We start from the raw sequence: 17397 nt of genomic DNA on the forward strand, positions 1-17397 counted from the left end.
ACCTTTTTGTTTGAACTTGGACCTCATTATGTTAAGAGGAAGTTGAAGTTAAACTGTTGAATTAAGAGTGTGAGTGAAGACTGGAGTGGGTGTTTTGTTTGATGAAAGTGCAGATTGATAGGTTGTTCCATAGTTAGTAAGCAAGTCACATTGTGTCTGCATAGGGGATAACACCTATTTAATCTAGCTGGCTCATGTGTGGTGAGTCAGAACAGCCATTGCGTCTATAAAGACGTCAATATTCAATTTACACATAATGTTTGTAATGGAGCTCAGCAGGTTTTATATCCTGATGTTGGACTGGAGTTGTTTTGTCTGTAATTAATAATGTTTACCCTGAAGTGATTTACGTTTTTCTACACTAAGGAGTGCAGGAACTCTTATTTTTTCAATATTAGCTTGCTGTGTTAGCATTTAGCTAAAGCACCACTGTTAAAAATACAGCCTCACTGAGCTGCTAGCTTAGCTTAAAGGCCCCCTCCAGTGAAAATCCAGTGTTCAACCTTAATGGATGAGGGGGCTCTATGCATATCATTATGCGCAACCTGTGGCAACCACTTTGGCGATACACGAGCCAGCTTTAACCGTCATCGAAACTTTTGCAAACTCACTACTGACTACTAATGTTAACATTACTACTATAAATTACTACGTTTCAAGCTAGCTAAGTTTCAACAAGTTGCCACTAAACGATGGCAGAGACGTGTCTTGTTTTCTATGACGGAGAGGGTGGTTGGATATTTGCATAGTGGGCAGGAACTCAACAGATTGGGGAATTTTACATATCAGACACAATTTATTATTTCAAACAGCATTTTATGTCTTTAAACAGGACTGGAGCTGGTCTTTAAGATTGTTTGTCTTGTTGAAGAATGTAGAAAAGTGAAGGGAATCAATGTTCTTTATTGAAAAATAACATTGTCAGCTAAATGCTGACACAACATGCTAACTGGCTTACAATAACAATGCTAACATGGTGACTGTAAGCAGGTATAGTATTGACCACGTTCAGCATCTGAGTTTAGCATGTTAGCATGCTAACATTAGCTAAGTAGCACTAAACACACCTTACAATGGAGGCTGATATATGTTGGTCCTTTTTTCACACACTTTGAGCAAGGTTAGAGCATCACCTAATTACAATTGCACCTGAGAGATATACCAAATTGACCGACCATCACTTTGGTGGCTAAAAACAGTGACTACTGCACACATCTGTAGTTGTGACAGATTATTGAAGTTGTTCCAAACTGTCAAATCAAAGTTCGGGTTGTCTACCATTTATTTAAATACATCAAAGGGTTTTTTAAAAACCCCTGAGCTCTTAATTTTGGATTGAAATAAATTATGTAGCATCAGAGTAAACATTTTTCCATCTACTTTAAAGAGGATTTTTAAAGAGAAGATCATTAAGTCAACACATGTAGGTATTGAGCTTTTTCCCTGTCAATTGTGTGAGCCTTATCAACCGAGGTATCCATCAGCTGAATCCTCCAGTCGCCTTGATACGTCTCTCCAGTCCCAGCAGCCTCTCAATCAATCAGTCCATTTTGTCGGGGTTCCCTGTGGCTCCACTCTGTTGATGCATAGGACCGTCAGAACCCTTCCTGAGCTGCCTCTAATGACTTTTTCATTATCAGGGACATCAACTGAATGGCAATGAAACAGAGGTATTAGGGCTGTATTTAATTGAATCTGAGGGGGGAAAGAAATTATTAGACAAAGGCGTGTTGTAAAGCTGTTAAGAGCCGAGAGCGTTCGTCTGCATCCGGAGATCAAGTTGTCAGGTTGTGCGTTTCGCTGCTGACGTCGTCGGGACTTCTGTGACTCGGGGGTTGTGCTCTGTGACAAGACATGATGGATTGACACCCCAGGGAATACCCCTCACCTGTATTTATATATAAATGTGTGCGTTTGCGTGGCCTCGCCTCCCCCCTGACAAGCTGTGATCCAGGATTTTGTTCAACTTCATAAGCAGTGTGTGTGCTTACGTTTGTGTGTGTGTGTGGGTACATGTGGGCACCGTTTGCCCTCTGGGGTTACTGAAGGAGCAGGCAAGAGTCCACCGGTCACTTCATGGCACGTCTCCAAGTCATGTCAGCAGCCCAGATAAGCAGAAAAGCCACAGACTGACAAATAAGTAACTCGATGGGAAGCAAAAAGGAACTTTTTTTAGCAGCCATTTTTGGTGAAAGACTAGAGCGCCCAATTTAGGCCTGTGGAGGGTAGTATCATGTGTACTTAAATGATCTCTTTCTTTTCTAGTACATTGACAAAAACACTTAATGCCCACAGAGTAGTAAAAATACCCCATCCCCCAGGGTGCTGTAAAAATCATTACCTTGTGATGTTGGCTTTGTTTTTTTACAGACTATAAATGTCCATAAATGTTTCCATCGAGAAAATCAATCTGCACAGAGTCAGCGCGTTGTTTGATTTTTTCTTTGTGTTATTCTAAAGCTGATGACTCCTCCCTTATGCAACTCCTGCCACGAGGAGAGCACATCAGCAGTTCCGCAGCACGGAAAGATTGCACAGCGCTTAACCTTGTGTGCCTGCTCGTGTGTGTGTTTACAAAAATACTCGAATGCACCATTTGACCTCCGTTTTCCAGCAACATCTACTTTTGGCTGTTTGACTGCGTGTCGGGTTGTCCTCTATCAATAAGTCAATGAATTTAAACTCGCTCGCTGTCGTGTCGCCGCGTGTTATGCAGCAGCGTTTTTTTTTTTTTGGGCTGTAATTGCAGCGTTTTCTTACGCAGCAGTATTTGACCTGATGAAAAATGTAAACAGACAGGCAGGTTATGTAACTCGGTGTTGGGTGTCAGGGGGGTTAGTGATTGGACTAAAAACAGCACCGCAGTGGGAGTGTGACCTCGATGAAACCTATGCAACCTTTGTGAAAACAAGTCACATGTTAATGAATAAATCTGCAAACAGAAGTTACAGTCACATAATGTTTTGTTTGTGTTTATAATGCACTGTGTACAGTAATGTTTGCTTAGACTTAGACTATTCATGGTTTGTTTAGTCTAACAACATAGCATTAGCTTAGGCTATAAATGCTATGATATGTGCAGCTTATGTTTCCGTCCCTTTAAGAGTAGACATAACTATATAAATAAATCACAGGGTTTATGTAATTTCTCTGCATTAATGAGTAATTGGCAGAATAAAAGAGGCAGAGTGAGAAATCATCAGAGGCAGAAACACACCCAGAGCTTTCTAAGTAAAGATTACAGTGTTGAAAACTTGTTTCAGTGCCAGAGGGATGACAAATGCACAACAAATGCCCTTGGAATTTTCCCTGCGCTGTTTCGCCACAGAGCAGTGTTTGTGAAAATAACAACATGAAGTGATAGGTTGCTGAGTCGTGATCATTTTACCCTTTTTAATGACTGCCTCTCGGTTTTTTATTCAGCTCCAGTGTTATTGTAACATTTTCTTGATGGGAATTTGATCCGACAAAAATAATCACACAGGCCTTTTGGCAGAGAACAACCTTGGATGTGATTTAATTGTCATTGCAGATGGAGAGAAAGAATGTTGACGCTGTGAAATACGTGACTGAACTTGGATTATTTGAAGTTTCTCTCTCTCTCTTTCTCTCTCTCTCTCTCTCTCTCCTTTGAGCTTATCTCTGTTTGTGTTGCTGCGTGGAGGCAAGGCTCTCTGCCAAGAAGTTACATTACAGTCGCGGGTTGACATAAACGTGGGTGTACAAAGGACTTGGAGGGCTTAAATACTTTATTGTGTGTGTAATGTGAACTGAGCAATTATATCTGCCAGCCTTTCAAACAAAGAGTTCCTATCAGGCAGGTTCATGTGTTTTTAATTAACAGCGTTCAGCTTTAAGAAGACATGAGCAGGCTAAACAGATGATGATCGGTGGTATATCTGTAGTATAATGTAATTCTTTATGATGCTGAAAAACAAGAACGTAGCCATATGTGATATGTTGTTGCGGTGGAAAGAAACACACAGGCTCTGAGTTTTTGTAGCATCTGTATCAAATATTTTCCTTTGCAGAAACTGTCTCCCCTTTTGTGGGTTTGTGGGTTAACCCGCTTCTGTCATTTACAGTATTTTGCTAATTGCTCAACTGTTACGGCGCCCTCATTGGAAATCTCAAAAATACATCTGTCTGAATTCAAATAACAGTTTCTCTTTCAGGCTAAGAGGGAACTTGAGGATTGTGTTTACTAGCATATTGGAGCAATTTGGCAGCCTGCTACCCCATTCAGCACAATGTTGCACTAATCCAGTTTAAAAATAATTAGCTACAGGCTAGCAGGCCTGTGAAATTCCTTTCCCTGATTGTAAATGTTCCCGTCATAGCCTCCGTCCTCAACCTTTCCAGCGAGGAAATGCATTTAAACATGTTCATCTGTCTTTAATTCTTCCTCTCAAGTGTTGTGTAATAACATTGTTTTAAGATAAAATCATCACACTTGGCAACAAAAACATAATAATTTAATCACACGGAGCCGCAACAGTGAAACTGATCTCTCATTGTCTCGGCTTTCTGTCCCTCAGCTCCCAACCTGAAGGGGCGACCCCGGAAGAAGAAGCTATCCATCTCTCAGAGGAGGGACTCCCACAGTCAGGCTCAGGGTCAAGGGTCATCGGGGTCCACACAGGGGTCGACAGCAGTGGCAGCACAGGACCCCTGCAGCCCGGAGAGCAAAACAACGGCCAAGGTAAGACAATTACCGAAACAAAGAAATATAATGAGACAAAGGATTAGTAAGATGACTATAAATAAAGCATTTACCGAAAGCCTCCTTTCTGTTCTGCGATAATGACATTTGACACCTCAACTTATGTTGCTCTGCAGGTTGTCTGCTTATCTTTAGTTACAGAACAAGGCTGCAACATTTCAGTTTCGATGATTCACTATGAGACACAGCAGCGGCAGTGTTACAAACTGTATAGTACATGCAGTAACATGGGACTGTGAGGGCCACATGTTTCATTAAGGGTCAGTTGAGTGTGACGCGGGTGTACTGACTGTCTACAAGAGAGGGATGGGCTAACAGAACTACATAAAACGTTTTTAATAACAGAGATTATCCTATTTTGGGGACGTGAATTTTATTTTATAGGATTATAAAGTGTTTTTTTTACATGATGATAGAAATAGTTTTCTTTTTTAACAAGTGGAACATTTAAAGGTCTGCAACGACTACTTTTATTACCGATGAATCCGCAAATCATTTACTTGATAAAAAGTGGAAAAATGTTGCATGCAGTTTCCTGAAGCCCAAAGGCAAAGTCATGAAGTTGCCTGTTTTGTTTGAGCAAAAATAATCAGTATTATTATCATAAGATCCCCACAAAAAAAAACAGCTAGAAACTTTTTACTTTGAAAATGACAAATTAATTGATTATCAAAATATTAGTAGATTATTTTTCCGATTATTGATCAATATTTCCGTCTTTCAAACAATATAATTTGTTTCCATCGGACTCATTTCTTCTGTGATGGATGAGTCATGACAGCGCACTTGTAAATCAGCACTCTGTTTGTCTGCGAGTCTTTTCTCCTCCTCAAACCACTTCATAGTAATTTAAACAAGTGCAACATGATCCCACAGTGGAACAAGATGTTTACATGTATTCTTCCACTGTATTTCCCAAAAACAGGAGGCAGCATTGTGAACATAGAAGGAGAATAACTCGACTACAAACAGAATCATGTCAGTTGATTGGGGAAATGAAAGCCTTATTTGTACTAGAAACAAGTAAAATCATCACATCCTGTTGGCAGATGTTTTCATGCATTTGCTGAATGATTTTCGGCTAAACAGACTTTGTGTCATTGATTCTGTATTTTACAGTAATCCTTTTTTACCGAGCCCCCATCTGACATTGGTTGTGATATTCAAAGTGAAGGAAATCTCCACCTTAAAAGCCCGTCCACGGCTGTTATTCATATGACCTTGGACAGTTGGATCAATATTAGCAATTCTCTCTCGTAGCTGGAGTCAAACTAATCTGTGCCTAATCTGTGATGACAAGAAAAGCTGCTGCATTGATAATCAATGAGAGGCTGCCTCTGTGGCCTGTAAGGATGTTTGTTTGTGCTCGAACCCAAACCCATTTCATCCAAATTTGAATAATTAAGGATATATTCATTCAAAGTTAAATCCTCTGATATTCTGTCTCCGCAGGTCAAACCCAGCTGTAAAACGGTACCCAACGGGAAAATAACCTCTTCTGCCAAACACAAGGCCAACGGCCTCAGCAGGAAATCCTCAGCAGAGGAGAAGGAGCGAGGGAAGGATAGGGAAAAGGAAAAGGAGGAGAGGAACGAGAAGGAGGAGAAGAAAGATGAGGAAACATCAGAGGAGAGCCGAGCGGAGGAGCAGGCTTTCTTAGTGGAGCTCTACAAGTACATGAAAGAAAGAGACACGCCCATAGAGAGGATCCCCTTCCTCGGCTTCAAACAGAGTGAGTAGGACAACTTCTCCTCTTATTCCCTCACTGGCAATGTTTAAACAATGGAAAAGACTCAATGGAGATGTAGTAAAGTTTGTGTGGATACATTTTACTCGGTTATTTTGGTGATAAAATGAGGCTGAAAGTGCCAACACCTATTCAGAATTTCCCTACATTAAGAAAAATCATCTAAACCCCGAAACTTCTTGTGCTTGGAAAGAAAAAAAAATTTGTATAAGTGTATGTTTCAAATTAGAGTTAAGATATCAAAAGTGAAACTGCACTCTGTAAGTCATTAAAATCCACACAGGGAAAAACCCAGTGTGGATTTTAATCAGCAACTCTAACCACATGTTATCTATAGTGCCCCCCCGTTGTGATCACACGAGGAAACCAGTAGCTGCTTTTCAGTCAAGTCAAGGGCAGACTTTGTCCTAACTCTCCACAATATGAGAGCTTTAGGGGAAGAAGTGGAGGCGGCTGCCAACTGCTGCAGGCATTATGCCCGAAATCTCTAAATTACTCTGCTGTTAAACTGTAAAAAAGCACACTTTCAATCTGTGGTAATAATAAACTAAAGCAATAATTGTGTATGCTGAGAAAAATCACATCCAGCGGTTAGTAAAAGGCTCTGGAGGCTCCCTGTCACACCACATTTTGGCTGGCTTTTATATGAGGAAAGAATATCTTCTCACACTTGTCAAAGGGGTTTCCTGTGAAGGCCAAGAACGTCCTCTAACAGAGCAAAAAAGAACTTCACATGTATGGGAAACACGTCTGCCCGAGATGAAAGATTTCTAATATAGGTCGGATGCTTAGCTTGCACTAGGTGTGCAGAGAACAGAGAGGAGAAACATGCACGTAAACATCATAAAGGGCGCGCTCTGGTCTCTTGAAACTGGAGAAGTGCGTTTGTTTTATGCGTTTGATCTCGAGGTAAGACACATGAGAACGTGGGCACTCATCTCAAACTGTGGTTTTCAAATCTGCTTTTCTTTCTCTCACTCTTTATTCGAGGAAGGAAATCACATTTGCATTCATGTCGAACGAGCCAAGAAAGATTTAGCCGCTCACATCAGCGCGACAACATCAGCAAATTAATGAGAGGCAGGAGAGGGAGAGAGATGTCTGTTGACTTTAACAGTGACAGTTTATAGCACAGTAAAAAGTCATTACTCTAAACTATTACATGAAGGTAAGCTGTGGTCGCCTCGTTCTGCTAACCTCACCGCGGTATTTTGACAATCCTGTCATCTTGACTGCCGACATGTTGTTGCTTAAATAGGTCATTGTGGTTGAGGGAGATAGAGAGAGGAAGACGAAGGGAGAATTACATACCCGACATGCTTTTAGTTTTAGTTGGCATTTCTCGGTTTGAGCTCAGAATGAAGTCGAGGTCCACGCGCCAACTGTTTTACATACAGTACATGCTTTGAATCTCAAAACCAGACACATCATAAGCAAGGCCCTCATTAAATGGTGAAATCATGCTGTTTAAACTTCGTCCTTGGCAGCGAGCACACATCAGCACATGTAAAGAGGAGGGGAAAAAAAGGAAAAACACTTCATAATTAATACAACAAACCCTTAGATGTAATCAGGCACCGTTTTCATATTATTCCTTTAAACTCGCTACAAATGCATTAAAAGATCAAAGAGCTCGCTTTCCCGCAATGGAAATTGAAATTATGTTATTTTAGTTGCGTTTGAGTAATAATCTTTTTATGGAGTCCTCTGGAGTTTAACAAAGCAACAGATGGTTGAATGATTTACCAGACTTACCCATGCTTTGTTGGCTGGGCCTCAGAAACCCGTCTCAATCTGAACATGGACCCCAGAGTAAACTCATCCCCCCGCTGTGCAGTCTTACCTGTTTTTTTAGGACTGTATCTTTCAACGGCCCAGCAGAGAAACACGAAGCACTAAAATACAGTCGATCTGCATTCACCTCCAGTGGCTCGTAACATATTTTAATCCCGCTAATATTAATTTTGTTGGTTTAACACAGTTCCCACTTCTTCGCCCTCCTCACTCTCATGCTGAATTTATATTTCACTCCAGGGTTTGTATGCATTAAACATGTTGGAGCAAAGGTGCTGATGTGAGACCAATGAGCCTCTTAACTCCATGTCTGTAATAATAACACATACTCAGTTTACTGTGATGAAATGTAACTAATCACAACAGTTAAGCAGCTGAAAGCAGAGAAATATTGTAACATTTGCCTAAAAATAGACTTAAACAGTTACTTTATTATTGTCACTAGCAGGGATGTACCCAGGGAGTGGTTTAAGGGCCACCTTAAATCTGATTGGCCGCCTCCAGGTGCCATCACATTATCCCAAACTATGATTATGGCTACTTGCTTGGTCAGAGGTGGGATCTGTTTGGTTGGTTTTTGTTGTATTTTAGATGTGAAGTTTGATACAATTTTGTCCATATTATATTTTTTCCGTTTAATATTATTTATTTTATTTTTGGTTGTACTTTATAGCATAACTGTATTTTTCGTATGTATTCATATGAAGCCTTTTTTTGGAGGTACAACTTCTTAGTGGTTCTGTTTTAAGGTAGTTCTATATATCTGTAGATCATAGAAAGTAAATACATTGATAAGAACTGAAGCTATAGTAGTGTGGCAGTTTAATAAGTAATACATAATGGAGACACTCATTGCCAATTGATGCATTGCAGGCGTGCATGTGCATGTGTGCATGCCACCTCTGCATACTTCAGTACACCACTTTGGCGACCACAGTCAAAGATTGTGGGCACACCACTGAAGAGTAGCAATTAATCTGCCATGGTGTAGTATATGAAATATAAGAAATAGTTAAAAAGTGCTCATTACAGCTCTTGGTCTGAGGTGAGTAGTTAAAACCTTGAAGATATTCAGTAAAATGATCTTAAACAGATGAAAACAAAACATTTTCACACTAAAGTTGGACCCAGAGGATGTTTCTCACTATACCTGCTTAATTAAAATGTTTCATTATAAAACAGCTGCATACTATTTCTATTGATCAACTTAATGTAATACATTACACTTCTTTTTTCATACATGTTATATAAAACACCTCCAAATAGCTCCATTGAAAACTCCTTGACTACTTCTCTTAAAGAAGGGAAAATGTGTCTTTAAATTACCTCCGTAAACCATTCAGAGCAGCTGAACGCACACAAGAGCCTGAATCACAGGAAATGAAATGAAAATAGTTGACTGTTACAGTACAGTGGGAGAAGAAAACAGTTCTCTGCTGCAGCTTATTCATGCGAGTTGCTGTCCTTCTATTTTTTATCACTTGGTTAATATTGACTTTGCTCTACAGCTGCTGCCATTGAAGTCGTACGGGTGCAGGCGAGGCGTTGAGAGAAATGAGCGAAAGTGGATTCAGGAGGAATAAACTAGGAGTAGTTGTGGTTACATTGTATATTCTGAATGCCCTTGATGTGCAAGATTAACTGGTAACTGTGTGTGTTTGCGTGTGTGTGTGTGTTTCAGACGCGTGTGTGCTTCACTGCTCGGGCATCAGCATGTGATTGTGAACATCAGTTCCAATTTGTCTCCCTCTTTCAGCCTGGTTGTCTAATTGCCGTGCCATCGGTGTGTCATTGAGGCTGCATTGTGTTCCTGTTTTGTCATCCTTATCTCAGTGATAATTGCCCCTGCCAAATAGAGGGGAATTAAGAAAAGAAATTGCTAATGACAAGACATCTAAGAAAAGGCATGTTCGCTCATTTCCTTTATCTGTTCTGCTCCCTCCCAGTCCTGCGTGCTATTGTGGTAATTACAGTCGATGCATAACAAGCTAGTTAAATAGACCATCTTTCTGTTTCAGTCAGAAAGCACAATACGCCGGAGTGCTCAGTTCAAACAGAAAAACCTACCCAGCTCCCTTTGTTATTCCACCCGTGCATTGACAACGGTCGCAGAGAGGAGGGAAGGAAAAAATCAATGCTGTCAAATGCGGAGATAGGAAAATGTCATTTTGACAAATGCAAGGCTTTGTGTACGCACAGATTGAATTTTGATGGATTTCTCCCCAGGCGAGGCCTCCTTTTCTTATTTATAGGCCTTCATATAAAAATGTTAAACAATGATGTTACAGAAAGCAAATACAAATGTCATTGGCATAAAAAAGTCCCCCAATGAACCTGTGCTTCTTTGTTTGCAGGAAATATTTTCTTTCAAAGACAGACAGCCGTTTGAAGCCTTTCTGAAAGCTCATGCGGCTATTTTTAGGAAAATGTTACACAAGACTTGTATTTTGATATGGCCTGTCATGCGGTATTTGCATGGGGAAATCAATGCAAATGAATTTGCATTAGTTCAAACAGAAGTTTGAGCATATTGCCAAGCGTTTGATGCTTGTAATGGTTTTCATTCATACCTGCAGGCTGCAGCGGAGGGTTAACAAATCTTTTTGTCAGGATGAAGCATATGCTGTATTTTATCACACAGACGTGATTGTACAAGTATTCAATATTCATTTGCATCCTTTCAGCTGAAGAGCAGCGCTGCTTTGTGTGGAAGTGATAAAAAGCTGTTTTCATTGTGCCAGTGCAGGAATATATAATCACCGTATTCCTTTGAGATGTTCCAAAAATACAAATACCACTGTTAGATTCATCAATCGATCAAACTCTGTCTATTGACCTGTCTGTCTGTCTATATATACATCAATACATCTGTCTATCTATATCTATACATCTATCTCTCTGTATTAAACATCTATCTTTCTACTATCTCTATCTATCTATACATCTACACATCTATCTATCTATCTATCTATCTATACATCTGTCTATCTATATCTATCTCTATCTATACATCTATCTCTCTATATTATACATCTATCTTTCTACTATCTATATCTATCTACACATCTATCTTTACATCTGTATATCTATACATCTATCTCTATATATATTAAACATCTATTTGTCTACTATCTCTATCTATCTATACATCTATCTATCTCTATAAAATGTCTGTCCGTCTGTCTTTCTATGTGTATATATATCTATTTTATATATATATACATAAATACATACATAAAATAAATATACAAAACAATAAATATCTTTCTATCATATATCTATATATCTATGTATTATAGATCGTAGTTGCAGTACTTATTTATCGCATCACTGCTACTTCACATGTACTTTTGTACATTATTTTTAGGGTTTTTTCTTAATTCTGTACATTCATGCGTCTCTGTATACGTATATCTATATACACTTTGCACTTTGGCACTGTGTTGTCTGACACTAAACATTTTATTGTACAGATATTTACAATAAAATGGACCCTAAAAAGTTGGAGCTTATCATTTTTAGACATCTATAGTAATTTTGTACTCTGTAGACCAAACTGGGTTACAAACAAGGCGCATTGTTGTAGATGAAACTATAGACAGTATAGAGTTTCACATACAAACAATGCTTACATGTTGATGTAACAGGACTAATAATCTAATCTTATACATAATAATGAAACTAATGAGCTTTTAAACTTTTCATATTGAAGTACATTTTGCTGTTAATCCTCACAGCAGGGCTTTAAAGCGTGATGGAGTATTGTTACATTTTGGTGCTTTAACAACAGGGTCTAAATACTTCCTCCAGTACCATATTTATCTCGGCTCTCTGGTGTAATGACTGTATATGACGTGATGTGTTTCAGCTCAAGTCCTTTCCCAGAGTTCCTGACTGCCTTGTTTGTCTTCTGTCTCCCACAGTCAACCTTTGGACCATGTTTCAAGCTGCTCAGAAACTCGGAGGATATGAGCTGGTAAGTATTCACATATGTGGCAATATATTCCTACTCTCTCGTGAAAGTCCCTCCCTTCTTTCTTCTGTCTTTCCCTGCTTTCTCTTTCTCTTTTTCTCTGTCATCCGTTCCTCCCTTGCTACCTACCTCCCTTCTTTCCTCCCTCTCTCTTTCTCTCTTTCTGCCCTCCTTTTGCCCCTTGAGGTCAGTCACTATTTTCCCAAGAAGAAAGTCTCGCTCAGAGCCACATTTAGCAAAAATGATGCCGTTGTTTGAAAACCCCCTTCGAGTGGAAAACACATGTTCCCCTGCTCTGCACTAGTCAGACGGAAATTGGTCAAATCGCTCATTTTTTCCCATGTTGGTGATGAAGTGAAACTCCCATGTATACCCAAATATACTGCATGCACGCACGTACACAAGAACTGAGTGTGTAGGTATGAGGCATTTAACTTGGCAGCCTTACCTGACGATTATTCATTCACGATTCACGTGCGACTGTTTCCAAATGAAGTCGTTGTTTGATGTTAAGTCGTCAAAGTGTATTGCTCACGCCTGTTTCTTCATTAGTTCGCCTGTATAATGTCATCCAAACAGACAGCCAGACCAGACCATAAACAGGATACAGCTCATATAATCGGGGCTCATATCCCTTTTAAAACCCTTCATATCTGCAGCTGATTATCTCACATTTCATGCCCGGGCTTTGTTAGCTCGGCGGCGGCCTGCAGTTTCGTGTTTTGTGTTGTAGCCTGTCATCAGTTATGGGATAAGGGGTTATAGCAGGAACAACTGACTGCATGATGTTAACAGAGCTTATTATGTTAGAGAATTGAGTGTTGAGGATTCAATAACTGGAACATCATGACTCAGTAACTCCCCGAGACCTCAAAATGATGTCAACTCCTCATGTTTTTCTTTTTCATATTCTTTCTTCCCCTCATGTTTCTTTAATTTCCCCCAACTCTACATTAATCTCATTGTCTCTGTGTCTTTCTCTCTTTGTCTTTTTCCTCTTTGTCTCCTCTAGATCACAGTCCGCAGACAGTGGAAGCATGTGTATGATGAATTGGGCGGGAACCCCAGCAGCACAAGCGCGGCCACGTGTACACGCAGACACTACGAGAGGTGAGTTATTATGGATGGCAGTTACATATGACATGTTATTGCTATGCATGCACACATGGAACAGTTTGCATCGCCCGAAGTGAATAAACTCTCCCCCCACACACACACACACACACACACAGCTGCATCAAATAGGATTGCACAATGCTTTATTCATAACATCAGGACACTACAAGACAAATATTGATCTCATTCAGGGGAAGTCGGTGCACTTACACATACATGAAGAATAGGGCTATTGAAACAGTGGGGTAGTATGCAACGCATCACTCATCATGATTACTGTAAAATCAGGAATATAAGACGCCCTGGAATATAAGACGCAGTCTGTTTTGGGGGATATCCCAGAGCACAAAAGGTTTTCTATAGCTATTTTTAAAATAAAAACGTGTATGCAAGTTATTTAAACACTATTTCAATTCATTTTTATGTGAAACAAATTACTAACACAAATTACAGCCTACCATCTGTTTTCACCATGTCACATTTGCAATCCTGCTAGCTAGCGGTGTTGTAGCTAGCGGTAGCTGGAAGCCTACAGTGATGTTGATTGTTCTGTAGGTGGCGGCTGCAATGGCGATCATGACGGTACATGTCCGTGACGAAGCGTTCGCAACACTCAAGTGAGTTTTGCTCTCTTAAAGCAGCGAGGAAAACACAAAACAGCCCTGCGGCATATTGTAAATAAGAGACGTTGTAGCCAGTGACTGTATATATAGGTGGACGACACATCTCCATCTGCTCTTATTGTACGAAATTGAAGCCAAAATAGCCCCCATCACAGGCCCTGGCATCTTGCGATGGTTACGTCATTTGGAGCCAGAGCTGCGCAGTAGAGATCGACAGGTGAAGCTGCCGTAGCCACTTCCGCTAACCAAAACACACACTTAACTTACTGAAAAACACCAGCAAGGATCCCGCTCGCCTCGTGTTTAACAGCAGAATAGCTTCTTGTGTTGGTCTGAAGCAGACGTTCACAGATATGTAAACTTCAATGACTGTAGTGAGTGTTTTATTTACGTCTCCTCTCGCCGTTCCTCCTCTACTCTGCTAACCCGGAACTGATCGGCTGCAGGAGCCGTTTTGTCGACAGAGCTGTCAATCAGCATTTTGACAGCATCAGATAAACAATTAAAACTAAACTTGTCAGAAAAATGAACACTTGGACGTAAATCAGCATGATAAGAACTAGTTATAATGACAGAAACCATGTTTGAGAAACATTTATTTGGCGTGTATTTTGATGCATTTATAGTTTGACTCCTTGTCATTTGTTAACATGGAGGAGGCGGGCTTTATGACCTATACTGCAGCAAGTCAGCAGGGGGCGTCACTTCACTTGGCTTCACTTTTATGGAAGGTGTGACGTCATCCATACAGTCTATGGTTGTAGCGGCTTGGACCCGGAAACAGTTTAATTCGGAGATGTGACATCACCACTTAACACAGATATCGAAGTAAAGTATTAAAATTGGGACTTATACAACGACTTTTACAGTTTTTGTGTCGCAATTTGGAACCGATCAAACGGTAAACTTCAACTATGCTGCTTTACAAGCCAAAGAGGACTTAAAAGCTGTAAACGACAGCAAAGTTTTGAATTATTAACTGACCTACACAGACACACATATACATTAACTACTCTATACACCATATATGCATTGCAAGCACAGAGAACTGCATGCAAGACAAAATGCTAACACTTGTTTATTGTATTTACCTTATCATAGAGTAAGATACTTCAGCTTTTTGAACTCACATTGTACAATCAGTCGGATGGTATTACCAAACCAAAGCAAGCATACAGATCTCACCCTGAGGGAGCTGTGAGGGTATTATATAGACACACAAGCACGCACACTTTCCCAAGGTTAAACAAATGCCAAATACGATCTTCCCAGAAAGAGATAACTGGTCGCTCATGAGGCCGCCGACCCTCTCCACATCCCTCCAGCTGCTTCAGACACACACCCATACACAATCACACCTTAGTCGGTAATCCAGCAGTACCGGGCAGCCTCATTTTGTGTCAAGCCTGCATGATGTAAGCGAATTTGCAAACGCATGCACGGGGGCCGGAGAGGCTTTTCCGGGAAATTTGCGAAACCAGAGGTGTAAGAGAGAGTTTATTGTCCGGTGTTGTTTTTGTACACAAGTTGACAATCTAAATGTTTGCATGGGGGAGCTTTCAGTGTCCCGGAGGTTAAACAAATGCTTGCTTTAAGGAGGAGTTCCATATTTATACTGATAACAGATTTGACTTTCAAAACAGAGCGTCAGAGATAATGCTGGCTACATAGCTTTTTTATTGACGACAGAATATGTCTTTGATGCTTGTTTTGTGACTTTTTTATCTCGCTTTAAAATCAGTACGTCTCTGCTCGGAATTTCTTTGAAGCCTGATCTGAAAAGCTACACTGTTCATCGGTTTATAGAGCATAAATATGGTCGTAGGAAGGCAGGCTGGGGTGGGACGAGAGCGTGTGGGAAGCGCTGAGGTGTGACTGCTGCTGCGCTGGCCTTTCCTGCTCCAGCCACCGAGAAGCAGCTGAGAGAAAATAATGCTGAATCAATACAAAGCAATAATATCCACACACTGCAGTGAATATCAGGCTGACAGAGAGGGAAGGTGTAAATCTGGAGGGGTGGGGGTGATGGGGCATGTGTGTGTGTGAGAGAGAGAGAGAGAGAGAGAGAGAGAGAGAGATCAGCTGAAGCCGAGCAAGTTTCCATTCAGGGGAATAATTTTAGCTGAGCCTCTGTGTTTGGGCTGCTTGGAGGGCAATTAGCTTCATTGTATTAACTCAGCAAACACGGCCATTCTCTCCGCATGATGAATGAGGCTGTTTGTGGGCTCGCTGAAGTGTGTGTTTGTTCCCCAGAGGCGTCTTTGTTTCCACCTTTAATCATTAGTCAATGTGCTACAGAAATATAATTCACGTGGAAGAATGTACAGTGTACAAACTGGAACAGCACTTACGTTTTCCTCTCCTCTCAGAAGGATCACTTCTGATTTGTCTCAGCGGAGGAGGGCTGGGAATAAAAAGTCTCGAGCTCGCAAGAATGGAAATAATATTTCAGGACGTAATTGCTTTAAATTAAGTGGATATTCGAGGCTGTCTTTGTGTTATTTGTGTTAAAGTCAGTGAATATCCACAAGCATTCAGCCCTCATTTTAAATTATACACATTATCCCTTTATAGCCCCAATGGTCAAATCATGTGAAATGGTTTCCCAGGAGATGTTATTGTGAAAGATGGAGCCGGGGGCATAATCACTGTATTTATGCCGTCCAGGAGCAGGTAGTAATCACTGCGAGTAATGGAGTTACATAGCAGGAATTGAACAGGAGATAACCTCGGCTAATTGTCATTTTCAAAGTTACTGTTTTTTAGTGGCAGAGCGCCGTTCATTAGTGCGCCGAGAAAAATCAATGCAGAGACGTCCAAGCCAAGGTCTGCCGCTCGCTGCAGCTACGGGGAAGCTTTAATGATATTTATTTAAACCGTTTCCCGAGATTAGCTGTCAGGGCCCAGCGCTCTGAATTAAAAATGAGGTCATGAAAAAGATGGCATCAATAACCTTGAAATAGACTGCCTTTTGCTTCTGTGCTGTGCCATTTTCTCTATGTCCCCCCCCCCCCCTCCCCTCCACCCCTCCTTCTCTCCCACTCCCCTGCCTTGCACTTCATGCTGTTTCTTTCATTATACAGGTCAGCGCCTTTTAACAGCTCCTACATATTTAATCTTCCTGCTTTCCTACGTGATCTCTTGTTACAGAAACATCACATTTCACTATCTCTGTTCATTTACTGATTTTTAATACCTCACCATGCTTTGGCACTCTAATGTAATTGCACAACGGGGTTGGCATTGGGACGGGAGGGGAGGAGGGGGGGTATCCATGGCAACAGAGAAGCTATTTAGAATAATTTGCTATTTAAAAAAACTCAGAGGTTTTGGGCAGACAACACAGATGATGTTTTTTTTGTTTGTTTTTGTGGATTGGATCATTTCTTCTTGAAAGTATTAGATGTTTGCCAGATGCACT

The 17397-nt window shown here is 40.6% G+C and overlaps 1 protein-coding gene across 1 annotated transcript in view; it reads left to right on the forward strand.

Moving 5' to 3' along the window:
* Positions 1–17397, forward strand: part of arid5b (AT-rich interaction domain 5B) — a 78224-nt gene that overhangs the window by 51557 nt on the left and 9270 nt on the right. Inside the window, exons 5-8 of the mRNA XM_069659165.1 lie at positions 4539–4702; positions 6176–6455; positions 12188–12240; positions 13250–13347. Coding sequence (XP_069515266.1) covers positions 4539–4702; positions 6176–6455; positions 12188–12240; positions 13250–13347 — 595 coding nt within the window. The remainder of the gene's footprint in view (positions 1–4538; positions 4703–6175; positions 6456–12187; positions 12241–13249; positions 13348–17397) is intronic.

This window comes from Semicossyphus pulcher, unplaced genomic scaffold (assembly GCF_022749685.1).
Source record: "Semicossyphus pulcher isolate SPU_LCO1_2020_fin unplaced genomic scaffold, fSemPul1.0.p SCAF_12, whole genome shotgun sequence".
NCBI classification, from domain to species: Eukaryota; Metazoa; Chordata; class Actinopteri; order Labriformes; family Labridae; genus Semicossyphus; species Semicossyphus pulcher.